The sequence below is a fragment of the Mastacembelus armatus genome, chromosome 1 (genome assembly GCF_900324485.2).
Source record: "Mastacembelus armatus chromosome 1, fMasArm1.2, whole genome shotgun sequence".
Lineage (NCBI taxonomy): Eukaryota > Metazoa > Chordata > Actinopteri > Synbranchiformes > Mastacembelidae > Mastacembelus > Mastacembelus armatus.
In genome coordinates this window covers 6,371,593-6,388,071 of record NC_046633.1, presented here as the reverse complement: position 1 = coordinate 6,388,071, position 16,479 = coordinate 6,371,593, and the positions used below count along the sequence as shown (strand labels likewise).

General features: G+C 39.8%; 1 protein-coding gene across 1 annotated transcript in view; it reads right to left on the bottom strand.

The window, feature by feature from the left end:
* Window positions 1-16,479, bottom strand: part of nr3c2 (nuclear receptor subfamily 3, group C, member 2) — a 63,168-nt gene that overhangs the window by 24,665 nt on the left and 22,024 nt on the right. The window contains exon 3 of the mRNA XM_026302975.1: window positions 853-980. Coding sequence (XP_026158760.1) covers window positions 853-980 — 128 coding nt within the window. The remainder of the gene's footprint in view (window positions 1-852; window positions 981-16,479) is intronic.

The window sequence follows — 16,479 nt, the reverse complement described above, 5'->3', positions numbered from 1 at the left end:
ATAACCCCTGTCCCATAATCTGGTTTCAGGTCTCCATAAAGATGGTGTGTAAATATCATCAAATTAAGGCATGATTTGATTGGGAATAAATGCAGTTCCTCCAATGACCAGAAAAACAGCTAGAGGGCCTGATGGCTGGCTTACAGGCGTGTTTGCTTATGTGTATGTGTGTGTTTTTTTTTCTTTTTTCCCTGCCTGCAATGGTCTGTAAAAGTGTGTTTTGCATTCAAACACTCATCTAAATGAGTTAGGCCAACGCCTAAGGCAACAGGCACAAAATGAAAAGCACATTATGGCTGCTACTGATTTTCCCCAAGCTAAATATAACATAAATGGCTGCAGGAAAATTGCCTACTGATTTTTTTTTTCTTCTTCTTCTTCTTCTTCTTCTTCTTTTTCCTGACGTACCACTACACTTGGTTACTTGGTGACAGTTTTGTTGTTGTTGTTGTTGTTTGTTTGTTTAATCTTAATCTAGATTAAGTACAGTTTCTGGATGAATCACATGTTGACAACTCATCAAAAAAATACAGATTAATATTTATTTAATTTTAGGCCTCAGATTGTATTGTATTGTATTAATATTACAGAAGATGAGTAGAACTTACTATTAACAATTACTGGTATCATCACTTTTAGCACTGCCAGGAACTTTAGTTGTGATGTAACTTAATTCCATTGTTGTACTGGAATGTATCTGAAGTGCATTTCCTCGTGCTGTGGGCTTGTGAAATGTGTTTTCTTGATTTGCACATGATTTGCTTGTTTACAACATTCATGTCTTGTCAAGGTGGTGAAGATGTTCATTTGCTAGTGTTTTCTTCACTGTGTTAAAATGTGTTAATGTGGTACCTTCCACAGCTCTTTTGAAGAAGACTTTGCAGCTTCCACATGTCACGACACCGTAGTGGCATCCTGATGCCTCATCCCCACAAACCAGGCACACTTTGGCTGTCGAGGACGGTTGTCTCAGAGGTGAGCTGAAAGGACACACACACATACACAATGTTTCAGACCAGGAATAAATCAACAAAGAATTTTGGAAAGTCAACAACAAAGCCAGGGCAGACTGTCCCCTTCTTAGCCATGTTACAGCCTGATACACATTGTGAAACATTCTTAAGTTTTATGACCCCACAGTACAGTAGCAGAACAATGTGGTGAGCCATAAAGATGTCTGCCAACCAAGAGTGGAGGGCTTAGCATCTCAGCTGATTTACAGTTTTACTGGGCTTACAGAGAGGACAAAGACAGAATTATAGAGGAAATTATTTAAATTCTATAAGCAGAAAGACATAGCTCAGGTTGTCAAATTTACCAAAGTACCATCCAAAACACTTGCGTCCTTCTCTGTCATGAAAAGTGTGATACACCGGAATAAGTGATGAGTAGTGGACTGAAAAAAATTGTTACCCAAGGTAAATTGGTCTCACATTTGATGGGGGGGGGGGCTTTTCCAAACTGTGATAGCACTTTCCATAGATGTTCAGTTGGATCACTACTCTCACAACTTTGGAATGGTCCAGTGTTTTGTTCTCGTTCATGCTTTGGTGCTTTTACATGCGTTTGGTGGGTCATTATGCTATTAGAGGAGTCATGACCTGCGACTGAGACAGACCTCTCTGACACTGGGCAATATGCTTCTGTCCAGAATTCCTTGATAATGTTCTGCTTTTATTGTGCCCTGCACAGATTCATGGTGCCAGCCCCAACAAAGCAACTCCATGGTGTTGTTTTCATTGAACGTGTCATTTTTTTTTTCATATGTGTAACATACTAAAAAGTTCTCATTTTGTTTCATCTGTCCGAAGGACATTCTCTCAGAAGCATTGTGGCTTGTCAGCATGCATTTTAGTAATCTCTATTTAGTTATTTTTTTTCTCTTTCAAAAATAAGGTTTTCCATGGAGCACAGTTTCATTCAGGAAGCGCAGTATGATGTGACTGGACAATGATGTACTATGAACCTGAGGTCAGCTTGTACTTCTTTTGAAGTTTTCACTGATTCTTTTCTGCCATTCAAATCATCCTTCTATATCCATTTGAAATATATAAAACGTATAAATACAATATAATTTTTGCCATAATATTTTCCTTCATGCATACGCACAAACACACACACACACACACACACAACGCAATATGTAGATGGGTACATAGAAAGAACACCTTGTATCAAAACATTAAAAGTGGCCCCAGCCCTCCTTTCTTTTCTGTGCTAATTACCTCACTCCCATCTCAATCAATAACATGCAAGGTGATTGTCTGGTTAACATTCTCCTTACATCCTTCATCAAACCAGCTGCCAAGCTTTCTCTCTCTGCCTGTCCCTGTGTGTCTTTTCCTCACTCTCTCTCTTATGCACACACATTTCCTCCAGGGGACTAGCTGGAAAGGGGTACAGCAACAGCACACTCAGATACAATCAGGACCACTGATCTAATTCCCTCTTGTCCATCTACACACACATTCAATTTGTTAGGACGCTTAGAGGAGTCTCTGGTGAGGTGTTTGTCTGACTAGATCTTTCTGGCACTGGGCCCCATGGTTTTAGCTATTGTGAGTGTGTATATGTGTGCATGCACTTATCCAATCCATGTCAAGATGTGTTTTTCAGCATGTTAATCTACTGAATCTCCCACCATACATTGGCCTTTTTTTTTTTTTACACAATTACAAAGCAGCGTTAACAAGAAGACGGTTCAGGGCAAGAAAAACAGCCTTGGAAAATTTAAGGCCAAGAACAACACGAGCAGCGTATGAGCGGTTCTTCTAAAGTATGCCTCTAGTGAATGGTCAACCCTTTAATAGTGCCGCATATTAAAACCCTGTTGCTGTGTGCCAGCATGCCCGCCTGTTGGTTCACCAACAAGGTGACTTCCCCTCCCTCTGACAAGTAAGCTAAATAGGTCATTTACTCTCTCTGCTTATGAACCCCGAGCAGACAGGCCAGGCCACAGTTTATGTCCACCAAAGACTAACAGTATCCTAAAATTAAACATTTAGACCTTCCCAAATCAGCCTGTTTCAGCAAAGATGTTATTCTACAGTTTGTTAACAAATACATGCAAAAATAATGATAGAAATATTTGTTAATGAGTTTGAGAGAAGGGAATACAACAGTTTTTGCCTACATATATATATATATATATATATATATAATAAAATAAAAATACCCTTACCTGTGTGTCTAAAACACAAAAAGTTAAAAAGTTCTGCAGTGTGTAGATGACTACTCTGACTTTTTGTCTTGACCCCTGTCTTCTCTTTTCTGGGTACAGTCTCAGACTAACTCAATGGGAATGACTGCACAGATCAAAGGTCTCATTCTTTGCTCCAGTTGTTGCTTTTTTTCCCTTCCTACAGAAACCCCAGGGCAGTGGTTTCATTGTTTTCTGTGTCCTTTCATCTTTAAAGATAACACACAAAACTAACAACTGACTTAGTTGCTGTTTATTTCCCATGAGGATGCAGATGAGTATGAGTACACAATGCCCTGCTCCTTCCCACCAAAAAGTACAAGAAGAAATGTGCGTCTCCTAACCGACATGGTGCTTAGGAGAGATATTAATGAAATGACAAGAAATGTGAGCGCTTGAAGCCAGACAAGGCATACTGTGCCCACTAACGTTTGAGGGCCAAATCACAAGGACAGACGCTTGGGCTCAAATTGGTCTCATGCTTTTCTGCAAGTAATTCAGATGTCACACTGGGAGCATTCTCCAAATGGTTCAAGTATCTCCACCCTCTCTCAGCTGCGGAAGGAATGCTAAATCAGCTAAGACCAGGGAGCTAAGACCAGAAACGATGATTATTAATGCCAAAGATTTATCAGAATCTGGAAACACTGCAACACTGCAGTTGTTTGATGCTGCTCTCTCACTCTCTTTTTTTTTTTTTTTGGACGTGAGTTCATAACCTACATTAACCATCAACATCTCAATATGGGTCACCGGAAAAGGTCAGAAGTCATCTGAGAATGACATAACTGGAACAATTAGTTACCAAAGAAACATAAGAAAGTCAAAGAAAACTGACAAATTGGAGATAAAAAGGAAGTCAAGGACCACGCAGTTATTCTGAGGTTATTAAGATAACCTCATTATGAGTTAATAATGGGTTGTGGGATAGCTTTATGATGGAGGACAGCAGGGCCCACGTGGTAGGAATGAACCCTGTGACCCACATAAGTACATTAGTGTGACAGTCAGTAAACAAGCAGCTGAACTGCAGAGATAGTTCTGTTGTATAGAAAAACAGTGTCCTCATCATGCATGTAACATTGTCTGCCACACACATTTGTGTACTGTACTGTATTTACACTACCACAGAGCCAGCCGCCCACTGCAAAGATAAATTTGTGTGTGCGCGCGTGTGTGTGTGTGCGTGCCTGTGTGTTTGAGTAGACTTGTTCATTCTAGAGGCTGTTATCACAGGGATAGTTCAGACAAGTACCATAGCCTCCGTGAACCTGCCCTTCATGAAAGAGAAGTATCCTTGACTCGGAGGAAAAAAACTCAGCTTCATGGTACAGTAGCTCTTTACAGTCTGGCCTGCAATATTTATGTAATACACACCTTGGCATGCTGAAAAACCTTTAAGCTAGACCAGTTCAAAGAATATTTATGTAACACACAGCTTGGCATGTTGGGAAGGTAAAGGTGGATTAGTTTAAACAGGCTGAGGGAGACAGAGAGAAAGAGAGGACAAAATGGCTTACATAACCATGAGCAGACAGTATAAACATTAGGTTGACACCCACTCACTGCCTCTCAAAGGGAGAGAGAGGTCTTATGGGTAGTGTTAGAGAGCCACCAGGGATTTATTTTTCCTGGTGAAGGTGACCCTGGCATTGGGCACAGTACCTGAGCGTAGAGAAATATGAGATTTCCTCTCTGGTGGACTTGTGTTACACTTGTGTTATGGTTACTGTAAATTGTACTCTCATATCATTAAATTGTACATTTGCCTTTCACAGATTTCAGATAGTCATTTCCTTTTTTAAAGTTTGTAATTTCGCTTAGATGTTCTTGTAAAATGCGGTGGATGAAGACCTGAAATACAGGGCAAAAGAGGTGATTTCACGGTCATATAAAATATATATCACCACAGTATATGTGCTGTGTGATGGATGCTGGTATCCTGACCATGATTACATTCATTGTTTTACATTCAAGCTGCCATGGCGTCTCACCTCCAAGGCTAAGCTATGCCTACAAACTTTAGGTGACCTTCCCTATGACAGCAAATCATGATTTCGCTTCCTATAAATCCAGTGTTTTGAGTGTAAACAAAGAAATGAGACACGTTGAGAATTGCACATAGACACACACACACACACAGGCAGTCCTCTTTAGGGAGTTGATAGAGGCTAGGTCTATGGGACTACACACTACAGTATCATTTGTATCTACACACAGTATCACACAGCAAATGTACTCAGCATGTCTGAAGTTGTATATGTCTTTAAATTCCAGCACCAAATTTCCAACAAGTCATTGGCAAACTTTCTCCTTTTTACCTGTATAAAGCAGCAGCTGGATGACCCAGGGTCCTTACAGAGACAGACACACATCTTTTTGGGCAGCAGGGCTCTAACTCAGCAACTCATAACCAGCCTGAGCTGTTTGACAACACGGAATGAAAAAATCACCTGAGACATTTTGGCTAAGTGGTAAAGCATGAATCTCAAGAAGATGTGGCAGGGTGTTATTATCTGGTTGGAAGGGTTATCATGGCTGGAAACTCCCGTAATTCATGCCTGTCAAGGGCAACAAGGGACTGATCACATCCATCCAGTATAAAATTAGGCATGGGATGCCACTGCGTGCCAGAAGCTTCGTTCATGGTTTCTGTGCAGCACAAAATCCTTAAACTCTGTGTGAACACTGATGTGCTATTTTTGAACAATGGCATGTTTTTCATTCCTTTCAAACTGCCTGCAGAACACCAAAACTTGTGGTGGTGTATTAAAATTAAGTTTTTCATTACGCCACAACAAAAAGGCCCTTAGACTTTGTGGGGGTCAACACCCCCTCTTGCTGAAGTCTTCTAACCACCAGTCCACAGTATTCATGTGCACATAAAGTAGGACCCAGACTAAATATCTCTAATTCTGCAAGTAACAAATTTTGAAACAGTGTGTATACAAGGCTGAGAAGACATATTTTTGGATGCTAATCCCACACATTACCTTTGGTACCTCAAAGCTTTTTCCATTTAGAGAAACATTTTTCAACTCTAAAAGTGAACAGAAGTTCATATACCTGCAAAATGTAGCATCATTCAAAACATCCCTGCAATGTAACATAGACATTACAAAACAACTACAACCTTTATTACACTCAATTCAGCCCCATGAAACAATTCTGCTATTTGTTTCTGCAGCTCCAATAAATCTTCTCATCCTGCAACACTGTTTTGATCAAAAGAGCCTTTACTGTCTTGAGAAGTTGAGGTTCTCACATGCTCCTCACACTGATCTGTTACTGATTCCCAAAGTTTCTGTTTTTAGCAGAACAGAAGCTGCCACAGCAGCTGGAGACCCAATTTAGCTGACGTGGAGAAATACATTGTTGGGCATTAGGCTGATTTCTAGGCATGGGAATTGGAGAAACAAACACAAACAAAAGTACAGTGTTGATCAAAAAATGTTCAACACATGAAGGAACATAAAATACCAGCTCAGTGACTTAACTCACATTTCCCTCCTGAACATAAACCTGTATGATGACAACAAAAATACACACAGTAGTTGGTTTAAATCTAACTAAATACACACATGGGAGCCTGTTTTCACCACCTTTGTGAAACATGGCTCAAAATTTACACCAGTCTAGCTTACTGCCATGAACATAAACACTAATGGACCACTTCAAAGCTACGCTGCTAAAGCTGGTTTTGCTATAGACCCAGATCCTTTGATTTTTGTGGCACGAATGAATACTAAACCTGGCCTCCCCTTGTGTTCATGCTTCAGCTTTATTTACTGCTTACTTTGCATTTCTTCCACCACCTCCATAAAATACCAGGCTCCTTACAAGTGCGTCTGGTTGCCTGTACAGCAGGTGACCTCCAAACTCAGCTTAGAGGACCTAGGACAAATGAGAAAAACAAATCCCTAGAGAGGGAGATTATCTTTAGGGGATCAGCCCTGACCTAAGCCACCTCCACGCCACACACTCCTTACCTCTGCTCTCCTCTTTCAAGCAACAGTTAGTATACAGTCGACTCCCCTTAACACTCACCTTCTTAAGTAGAAGAAGGGTTTGGTCAATAAGATTACACATATTAAGGTGAAGGTCAACATTTAAATTCTAAAATCCTCAAAACTAAATGAACTAAGCTTGTAGGTTGAGAGAAATGAAACCTGCCAAAATACATCTTACTCAAAAGGTAACCTTTTCCTTTCACATGTGATTTGAAAAGGCCTCGCTCCGAATGTAGGTTAATGTACACTGGCGCTGACACATGTTGCCAGCAACCCTACGCATTAGCTGTCACATGCGATCATCCTCAACACCTACCAGTCATTTATTATTCTGCTGGGACAAACATGGAGGAAAAGCAGACAGAGCATCCAGTACGTGCAAAGGGAAAACACTGCACACACAAATCCTAGAACATTAACATACATGCTGTGGTCTGAAGTTAGCTGTGGGGCTCCCAAGTGGATCTGCCTGGTGCGTTTATTGTATGTATAGTTAATAGTCATGTGGCTCACTAAAGTCACAGGGTATAAAGCCACAACCTCAGAAAGTGGGCTGTGCATAGGAGCCAGAGCCAAGTCTCTGGTTGGTTAAGATCCAGGTGGTTAACACCACAGCAGCACATTCTGCATGTTAGCTCCAGAACTGCTGAGGGCTGCTCTACGGTCAGCCTCTCTATAGTATCTGACAGGTTCAACAGCAGTAAGAGCAGTTATGTACCTAGCTAGAAGGCCTGCCTGTGATCAGCCACTTAGTTTAAACAGCTGATGACAGCATCTATCAGGACCCAATCGGATAAAGAACGAAGTCATGCTGAAACTCCAGCTGCACAACTAGAAATATGGAGATTTAGAAGCACTGTGCATAGAATTTCTGCATTTTATCATTAAGTGTATCTACAATAGCACAGTGCAAAAATAAATTTCAAATGTAAATATATATTCTGTTGTTTGAAATCGATATTTCAGAGGTTGGTTTATTTATCCAGACAAATTCTAACATAATGATGATATGGTGAATGGGTTAATGCTCATCAACCCAGAACAAATGCAATGACTTGCTCAACAGGATTATGACTACTGCTGGACTGTACCAGGGCAACTCATTATAAAACTCAACATTATTTTCCTAAAAGGTTAACCTTAAAATTTAGACTTCACAAATGCAAAGGATCCTGCATGTGGCAGAAAATGCAGAAGAAAGAGAAGGTTAGAGGGCAACGATATAAATAAGTGTATACACACACAACATCAGGCCAACCTAAATGTGTCTGTGCAATGACCTTTTTCAAATTCAGCGTGTATTCACCTCCAAAGGATTACAGGCCCAGATGGCCTCTGGATGAACAATGCAACACCTGCTGAGGGACATAGCACAGTTGGGTTCTCGTGAAAAACTACTGCAAAAAGGTAAATCTCAGTCTATATAAAGGAACATAATTTGCCACTATTTTTCTAGACTGTGCCATGATTCATTCACCAAGTCTGTTTGTATTCTCACATTTTGCTTTGATCAGATACAGCAATTTTTCCTCCTTAGCCAAACTTCAAAATGTTTTTCAAGATTTTTTTTTTAAATTTCAGTTGTTTCTATTTAAATGTCTCAATGTGCAGATTGTAAATACATATAAACCTCAGTGGACTGAAACCAACCTATTGAATTAGTTTTAGAATAGAAACTCACAGAATGTCCTGCATATTTGGCCTGCACTTGTAGCAAGAATAAGTATTTATATGTATTACAATGTATACATATGTTTTACAGTGCTGAACTTTGATGCTGTTAAATGCTTAACTGAGGTGATGAAGTTGCCCGGACTGACTCTGTCATCTGAGCAGATGCAACCCAACAAACCTGACTGACATTTCTTAGTTTTCTCATTTCAGAAAAACATGTAACCCTTGAAATTTGACCAGATTAGAGAGAGGAGAGAGGAAACTGAACTGCTGAATGACCTCAGTTACTACTGTTTTCTTGAAAAGGGATATACATGTAGAGAGCTGAATTTTTTTTTACAAATCAGGTTTCACAGCTTGGATGGCATGCATGTGGCTGCTGCATGTCTACCTCCTGCATCTCTATCTTAAGGCCTTGGCCATCACCGACAATGCCCAGACTTGTCTTAAGACCTACGTTTTTTTTTTTTTTTTTTTTTCTTTTTGTATGTGTGGGCTGCATGCAGAGAGAATGAGGGGGAGAAGGTAAACAACAAAAGGGAGATGTTGTTTTCAGGAACTATTGTAACCATCATTCATCCCGATGATCATCATTGTACTTACACAGAACATATATTGTAGCAATTTCCTCTTGAAAACAAGAGCTTAAAAATAACACCAGTCATTGAAACCTTGGCTCAGGTGAGCGCTGCTTCATAGGTATGGCTGACTATTGATGTATATTTAATAGGGTGAAAGATTTGCAGTGGTGCATGGGTGGCTGCTGTGAAAGGGCATTTCAACTTCAACACTGGTGAGCTAGATGGGAAGAGAACAGGAAGTATGGGGATGGAGGATGGAGTAAGACAGGACTAGGGAGGAAGCAAAAGGAAACAGTGAAATATATTCTAGCATGATTTATTTGTTTACTAAGAGGCTACATTGATCTTGCCTGCCAACAATTAAACAATTTTAAGTGGAGAGTGAGGCAATTGTTGCGTGTAGGACTGAGTGATATGATTGAAATTGATATCAATCATCTTAAGAATCTTTTTCTAATATTGATTCATAGCAAATGGCAAAGGTATTTTAAACACATAAAATAATCAAACTGATGGTAAATTGGAGGACTATGGTATGACATCCCAGTGGCCTAGTGGTTAAGACGCATATGTAATCACAACATCTCAGGGTCTGTAAATAATAAAATCACTAAGCTGCGTTCATGCCTTAATAATATCCCATCTCTTTTCCAAACTGCAAGAACATTCAATTTTATGCCCTAAAACAACGAGAGAAGCAAGAAATATTCACAGCTGGAATAAGTGGATGTTTGGTATTTTTGCTTAAAAATGGACTTAAATAATTAATTAACGCCATCACGATGCATCGAGACTGATGATTAATAAATAATATTCAATTATTGCTCAGCCTTATTTCCATATATCCTCATAACCGCTGCCTTCTTTACCATATTAACAATAAGAATTGTAGCAGATATTAATATGTACTGCTTAACACAGTCATCTGACTGAACTGTCCTTGCCCTGTTTTTCAGGCTAGTAGTCATATGCATACAAATGCATTCATCAACATAGTCACAGGGACATACACACACGTTCCATTTGTTGTAATTCCCTTCGTGCTGCACTTTTAATAAAGCATAACATCAGGCTTTGCCACTAAGACGCCCTGTTCAAACAAACCATTCGCCCAACCAAATACTCCCGAGGCTCAGAATATCTCCCACATTTTCCATCCAAGGGAAATACTGTCGATTCAGAGGTTCCTCTCCTTCCTCCCTCTTTCTCTTTCCGCAGCTCTTCCCCCCACTGCATAGTGTACACATTACATCTCATTGTTTGAAGTGTATAAAACTTTGAAGATTAGGGAAACTACACCACATTTTGAGCACATTGCATAAATATTTAAGAATGAGAGACAGGTCTCAGGTGGTGAAGGGAGGGGAAATGTCTGGTCTGTGTACAGTATCTTATTTGAAAGGTGTATGAGGTTGTTTTGCTGTTATAAAGAAAATAAAGTACCCAAATTAGAATCATTTTTTTTCTTGAGATAGATCTCTTTCTTAAACGAGACTACCCATGATCCAACCTGAGTGGATTTTAAAAATAGTTTAATTACTTTTTTGCGAGCAGAAGTTTAGTCTCAAGTGACATACCGAGCTCTTAGAATGGGAGGCTATGGGGATTTACACAGTGAACAAAGGATTCCCTATTGAAACCAGGCTTTGTGCAGCAGAAAAGCAGCTTGTAGCGCTGCGTTTTCTATCTATGCACCGTTCTGCTTCATGTTGCGAAACCCGTCAGCGCTAATGAGTAGCTTTATAGGAGGAAATAGAGCGTAATTGGTTTTTCTGAGAAATGGAATAGGGAAAGATGTCTGTCAAAATGCCATCAAGCATATACCTTCTCCACCAAGACCTGACTGGCACAATACATCCAGATTTCTGACACTATGTACTGTGTAGCACGTTGATGGCCTCTCAATGTGCCACTCACTCCTCTTTATGTACTCTGCCTCCAGGGGCTGTCTCTCCACAGAGGCTTTATATGAGAAAGCCTGTCAAAACAGCCATGTTAGAGTGTGAGGCATGCCCACTTCCCTGGCCAAAGCATACAAACCCTGGTTACTGTACATTCAGAAGAAGTGCAAGGCTGCTCTCAACAGATCTGTCACCACCAGATCTTCTCGGGAAACAGAGAGCCATAATTTCCATTCATCTCTGCTCCTGTACATACATGTTATGGTTTATAGTCTTGTAGTCTTGCTCATGTAAAGTACTATCTGTCTAGCAGAAGCATGGTTTCTGGTTTTATAGCCTAGCATAATCAAGCTTCATGAATCTAAAAAAAGACACAAACCTGAAGACCTGCTGCTGTGCAGTACAGTAGATACATCACCTTTGAGGTTTAGTGATGAAAGATCTTCTAAATAAATCATCAACTAGCTATATCGGATGTACAAAGAAACAGCAACGTGAATGCTGGGTTGGTTTTTCCATACCTGGATGTTATTTGTGTTACCGTGTTTCCACTGTGTCTAATTTATGATCAATGCTCCTCAGCAATAGAAAAAAAAAAAAAAAAAAAAAAAAATTAAACATTTATGTTTTTTAGGCTTCACCTATTTAAGTAGTTTCAGTAAACAAAGTGTTTTAACCACTTTAATACAGTGTGAGCTCTTATACCCACACATCTTTTCTGCTGATCTGATTCAACCATCCTCTTGTGCCACCTTTTGTTGTTGTTGGTCAGTGGCTAACTCTGGCATGCTGCTGAAAGGTCCTTACTCCAGCTGCTGCTCTTTCACCATTGCCTCTGTAAACACTCCTGCTTCCTGAGCCGTGTCTTTGGAGCCTCTTTACTCCTTCTGCCTTCTTTTCTGAAACACACACACAGCGTGCATTATCCCTGTAATCTTTGCCTCCTGCTGAGCAACTCCTTCTAATTTATGTGGATTAAACCCATTTGTTGCAGAAGGCAAAGTGTGCCATTGTTGAGCCAAACATCAACACTAGATTCTGTCTGCAGACTTACATCTTCTATTGTATACCAGAGGCATTTAGAATCTCAAAAAAATCTATACATGTTTAGCTGAACCATCTCTTTAAACTCATTGTACCTGGGCTGATTGTACGAAGGGCTATTTGAAAACTTGTTTTTGTTGTGATAGCATCAGTTTGTTATTAATGAGGAGCAAGTCCTGCGTAAATGAATCTGTCTGAGCTTCTCGCCCTTGGCCATCAATCAGAAGTAATACACTCACTGCTGATTTAATAGGGTTAGAATGGCTGCCATTGTGCAGTATAATGCAATGATACTACATGTCATTTACTGGAAACTGTTCACAGGGCCCATTCTATACTCTTTTGTCTTCTTCCCTTACCTGCGTTTGAAACCCAACACACAGGGAGAAGTGAGAAGTGAAAGAGTTTAGACATCACTTGCAGCCACAGCATATGAACCTGTTCCAACAATCTTACACCCTAGGGAGGCATTCTGGGTAGACTGGATCTGTCCAGAGAGACAACAGTGGACTAAAAGCAAGCATAGGCTGTTTCAGGTCTTTCTGTGCAGCATTAGCATGTATTCCCTTGGTCTTTGGCTATGGTACCAAGAGATTCAATTTTCCTTTTTCTGGTCCACTGAAATCAATTGGTGCCGTTAAGAACAGCAGAGTGTGGATGATACAGACTAATTCTCTCTGAGAGGGAGGTTAATGTGAAGTGCACAAGGTCAGTGCATTTATAAAGGTAACTTCAGTTTTTCCTGTGCCTTTCTCTTCTGTTTTTTTTTCTTTGTTTCTTTCCCACAGATGAACACACACACACACACACACACACACACACACACACACACATATACAACCACAAAGCCCCTCAGTGGTTTCTTTCTCCTTCACTCGTTCACTCTCCCCTTCTCCCTGTGTCTCTCTCCTGCTCCCACATAGGTTATCTCACACAGTATCTCCACTTTTCCCTTTTCCTCATTTCTACCTGTCTTCTCTGACTCCTCTTGTAATGCCAAGGAGGTGTCTCTTTACAGCTCACAGGGGCTCAGAGAAAGCTGTGCTACAATAATTGGATTATTGAGCAATTGGCAAACAAACATAAGACACAAAGCATAGGATCAATATGGAACGCTTGCATCATTTGAGGTGGTCAAAAGCAATCAAAGCACTAGTAGCAAATACAGACATCAAACAACTTGCTGTTCATGATTAGAGACTTTAAGAAGAAATTGTGGTGACATGTCAATAATTGCTTATTAGACATCAGAGGAGTCTTTCCTCCATCCAGACCCTGCCTTCCTGCTCAGTCTGGTGAATTTAGAGGAATAAATCTCACAAGGCACAAACCCAGTCTCTCTGTGGTCTGTGAAATAACTTTCACAGGTTTCTATTGTGTATTAATGTTCAGATCGACAGTTGTGTAGTAATTTAACACACTTCCTGTTTATAGCCAGGTAGCCAGAGCTGAAAATTAATTAACAAATTAATTTGGCCAAACAACAATCCAAAATTTTACGATATTTTCTTTTATCCCATCATAAAAGACTAAATACCCATAGCAGCAGTATTTAAATGGTGCTTCAAAAGGCTTAATGGAGCCGCTGCAGTTAATCCATGAAAAGTTTTTGAGTTCAGCTCATTGGCAAAGAGTAAATTTGAAAGAAGAAGCCAGAGAGGACAAAGTGGGGGGCAAGTGGAAGAAAATATCACAGCTTAGTATCTGTTTTGCAGCATCGATGACACCAAATAAGAATAGTTGAAACAGTGGTAAGACAGTAACCATCAAATTCACTTTTGACAGGCTGCAGCCATATCGTTCTTGGCAATGTTGCTTAAAACATGAATCAGTTAATCAAATGATATCTGGCTTTTGCACCCACATGAAGAACATAATAATAGGAGGTGCACAATGCACAAGGTGAGCATATTTATTGATTAAGTAGAAGCCTGGAAGCCCAAAAACAAAAGCAAAACAAAACAAGTTCCCCCTGACATCCTGTAAAACAACAGCAAATGATGCAGTAAATACCTTATACAGTACACTGTGTATCCACATACTCTATACCGTTTCACTATGAAAATAACTCAAAAATGACTTGTGAATTCAGAATATGCGCACAGTTATACCAAGAGCTTTTTCTAGGTCAAGCGAATAAACATTGCCAGTCATGCATACTTCCTTAAGCAGCAGACAACAGGGGAAAAAAAGAGACTTCCTCCAAAGTTTGCCAAGGGAACCTGTTTCACTAACCCTGAACTTCTGGTGTGGAACATAAAAGTTGAGCTCCCGCCCGCCTGTCAGGTTTCAGCGAGGAGGGTGTCGATAAAAATGTTACATCGGAATTGACATGCTGGCAGTCTTTCGAACAAAAGCCCTGCACTGTCATTCTGTTTTACTGTCTCTGTGAGCACACAGTCACTGAGACCATCTCACTGGTTTCTTTCTTCTGCTTCCTCACCCTCTCTCCCTCCCTCCTCCTCACTCTTTCTGCTGCTCTCTAAAACCCTTATAACATCCTCCGGATTTAAGAGCTTAAATGTCAGCCTCATGATACCAGTGCCATTCAGATTAAGCGCCTTAAATACGATATAAATGTATAAATGTAGGCCAATGAGTGGGCACCATTCAATCCAATTAGCCATAATGAAGGCAGTCTCAAGGAATCTAAAAAGCAATAATTTCTAATAATTATCTGTGTCTTGTGGAGTATTACACTCTGCAGACAGCTGAATATATTCAAATTTCAAATTTTGTAGTTGTTGTTGTAAGCTGTTACTTAGATAGAAAATCATTTCCAAGCAATTGTTGTAAGTTAAGTGAACTTATCAGTATTTTGAGTTGGTTAAACAATAATTTACTTAAATGTAAAAGTTAAGTAGAGTCTACATGAAAAGCAAAGCAAAGGAGCTCGGCATCAACTGCAATGGTCACTTTTTAATAGTTTTACCAACTGTTCTTTTTGTGTACATTGCAACAAACCTATATTAAATAATTAGGTAGTATCAGCACAATTGTCTGCACATTTCAAGAAATAAAATGAAGTTGAAAAACAAATATGTGATTTATGTTTAATAACCACATACACTCAGTCACTAATGAGAAAATGCAGTTTGACCCTGTAATATATTTCCAAATCACTTAACCTCTGTAAAATGTAAGTATTTCAAACATATATAGTTTTACTTAAAAACCTTCCCTGCACAGACACCACACCACAAACTGTGCCAGGCCAACACTTGTGTTTTATTATTTAAGCTGTACTTGTTGTACTTGTTTAGCTTTTGCTTCAGTGTTGTAAGTCTTGGGAAATTAAAAAGGTTGTAAAGATACTTCAGACTGAGCGTCTATACTAGGCTAAGGAAAGTGCAGCTTATCATGACCAGTCAGAAGCGATGTTCCCACAGTGATGCTGCTCATTCAACCTTTTAAGGTCCCTGTGCATATCACTCTCTGATGTTCATTATGAGAAATACACATAGACCACTCTTATTTTACCTATGCACTGTCACCCTTTTGATGGAAGCAGAAATTTCAAAATCAGGAGATGAGGCTGCTATATGTGACCTTACACCTGCTTTAGTGTAATACTCTATTTTAACAAACCGATCGGCTACAGACTAAAACAGACACATTCCAGCACTATGCCTCGAGCTCCCTCCTAAGATATCCTAAATAAAACGGGCAGAGCAAGAAACCCTTCTGGGTATTTGATCTCCACTTGGTCTAGATGCAGATTTTGAACTGGAACACTATTAGAGCTGTGACAAGCATGCTATCATGCTAATCATAATTAGCGTAGCTGCACATGCTGAGTGTCTGACCCGCCTCTGGTTTCCCTGTGCGATGTCATCCCTGCAGCTTGGATTAAAACGTGGATTAAAATAGTGTACAACATCATTTAACACGTCTTATGTGGAACACAATTCCTGGGAGACTTGATGCACAACTCACCTCAACAAAGAAAGTTCAAGCCTGTTCTGTCAGCCGGCAGTCATAGGAAGGTCTGATTTAAACGCTTACATTAAGTTTTGTGAACTCAATTTTCTTTAAAAACACAATTACACAGCAAAAATAACAAAATTAAA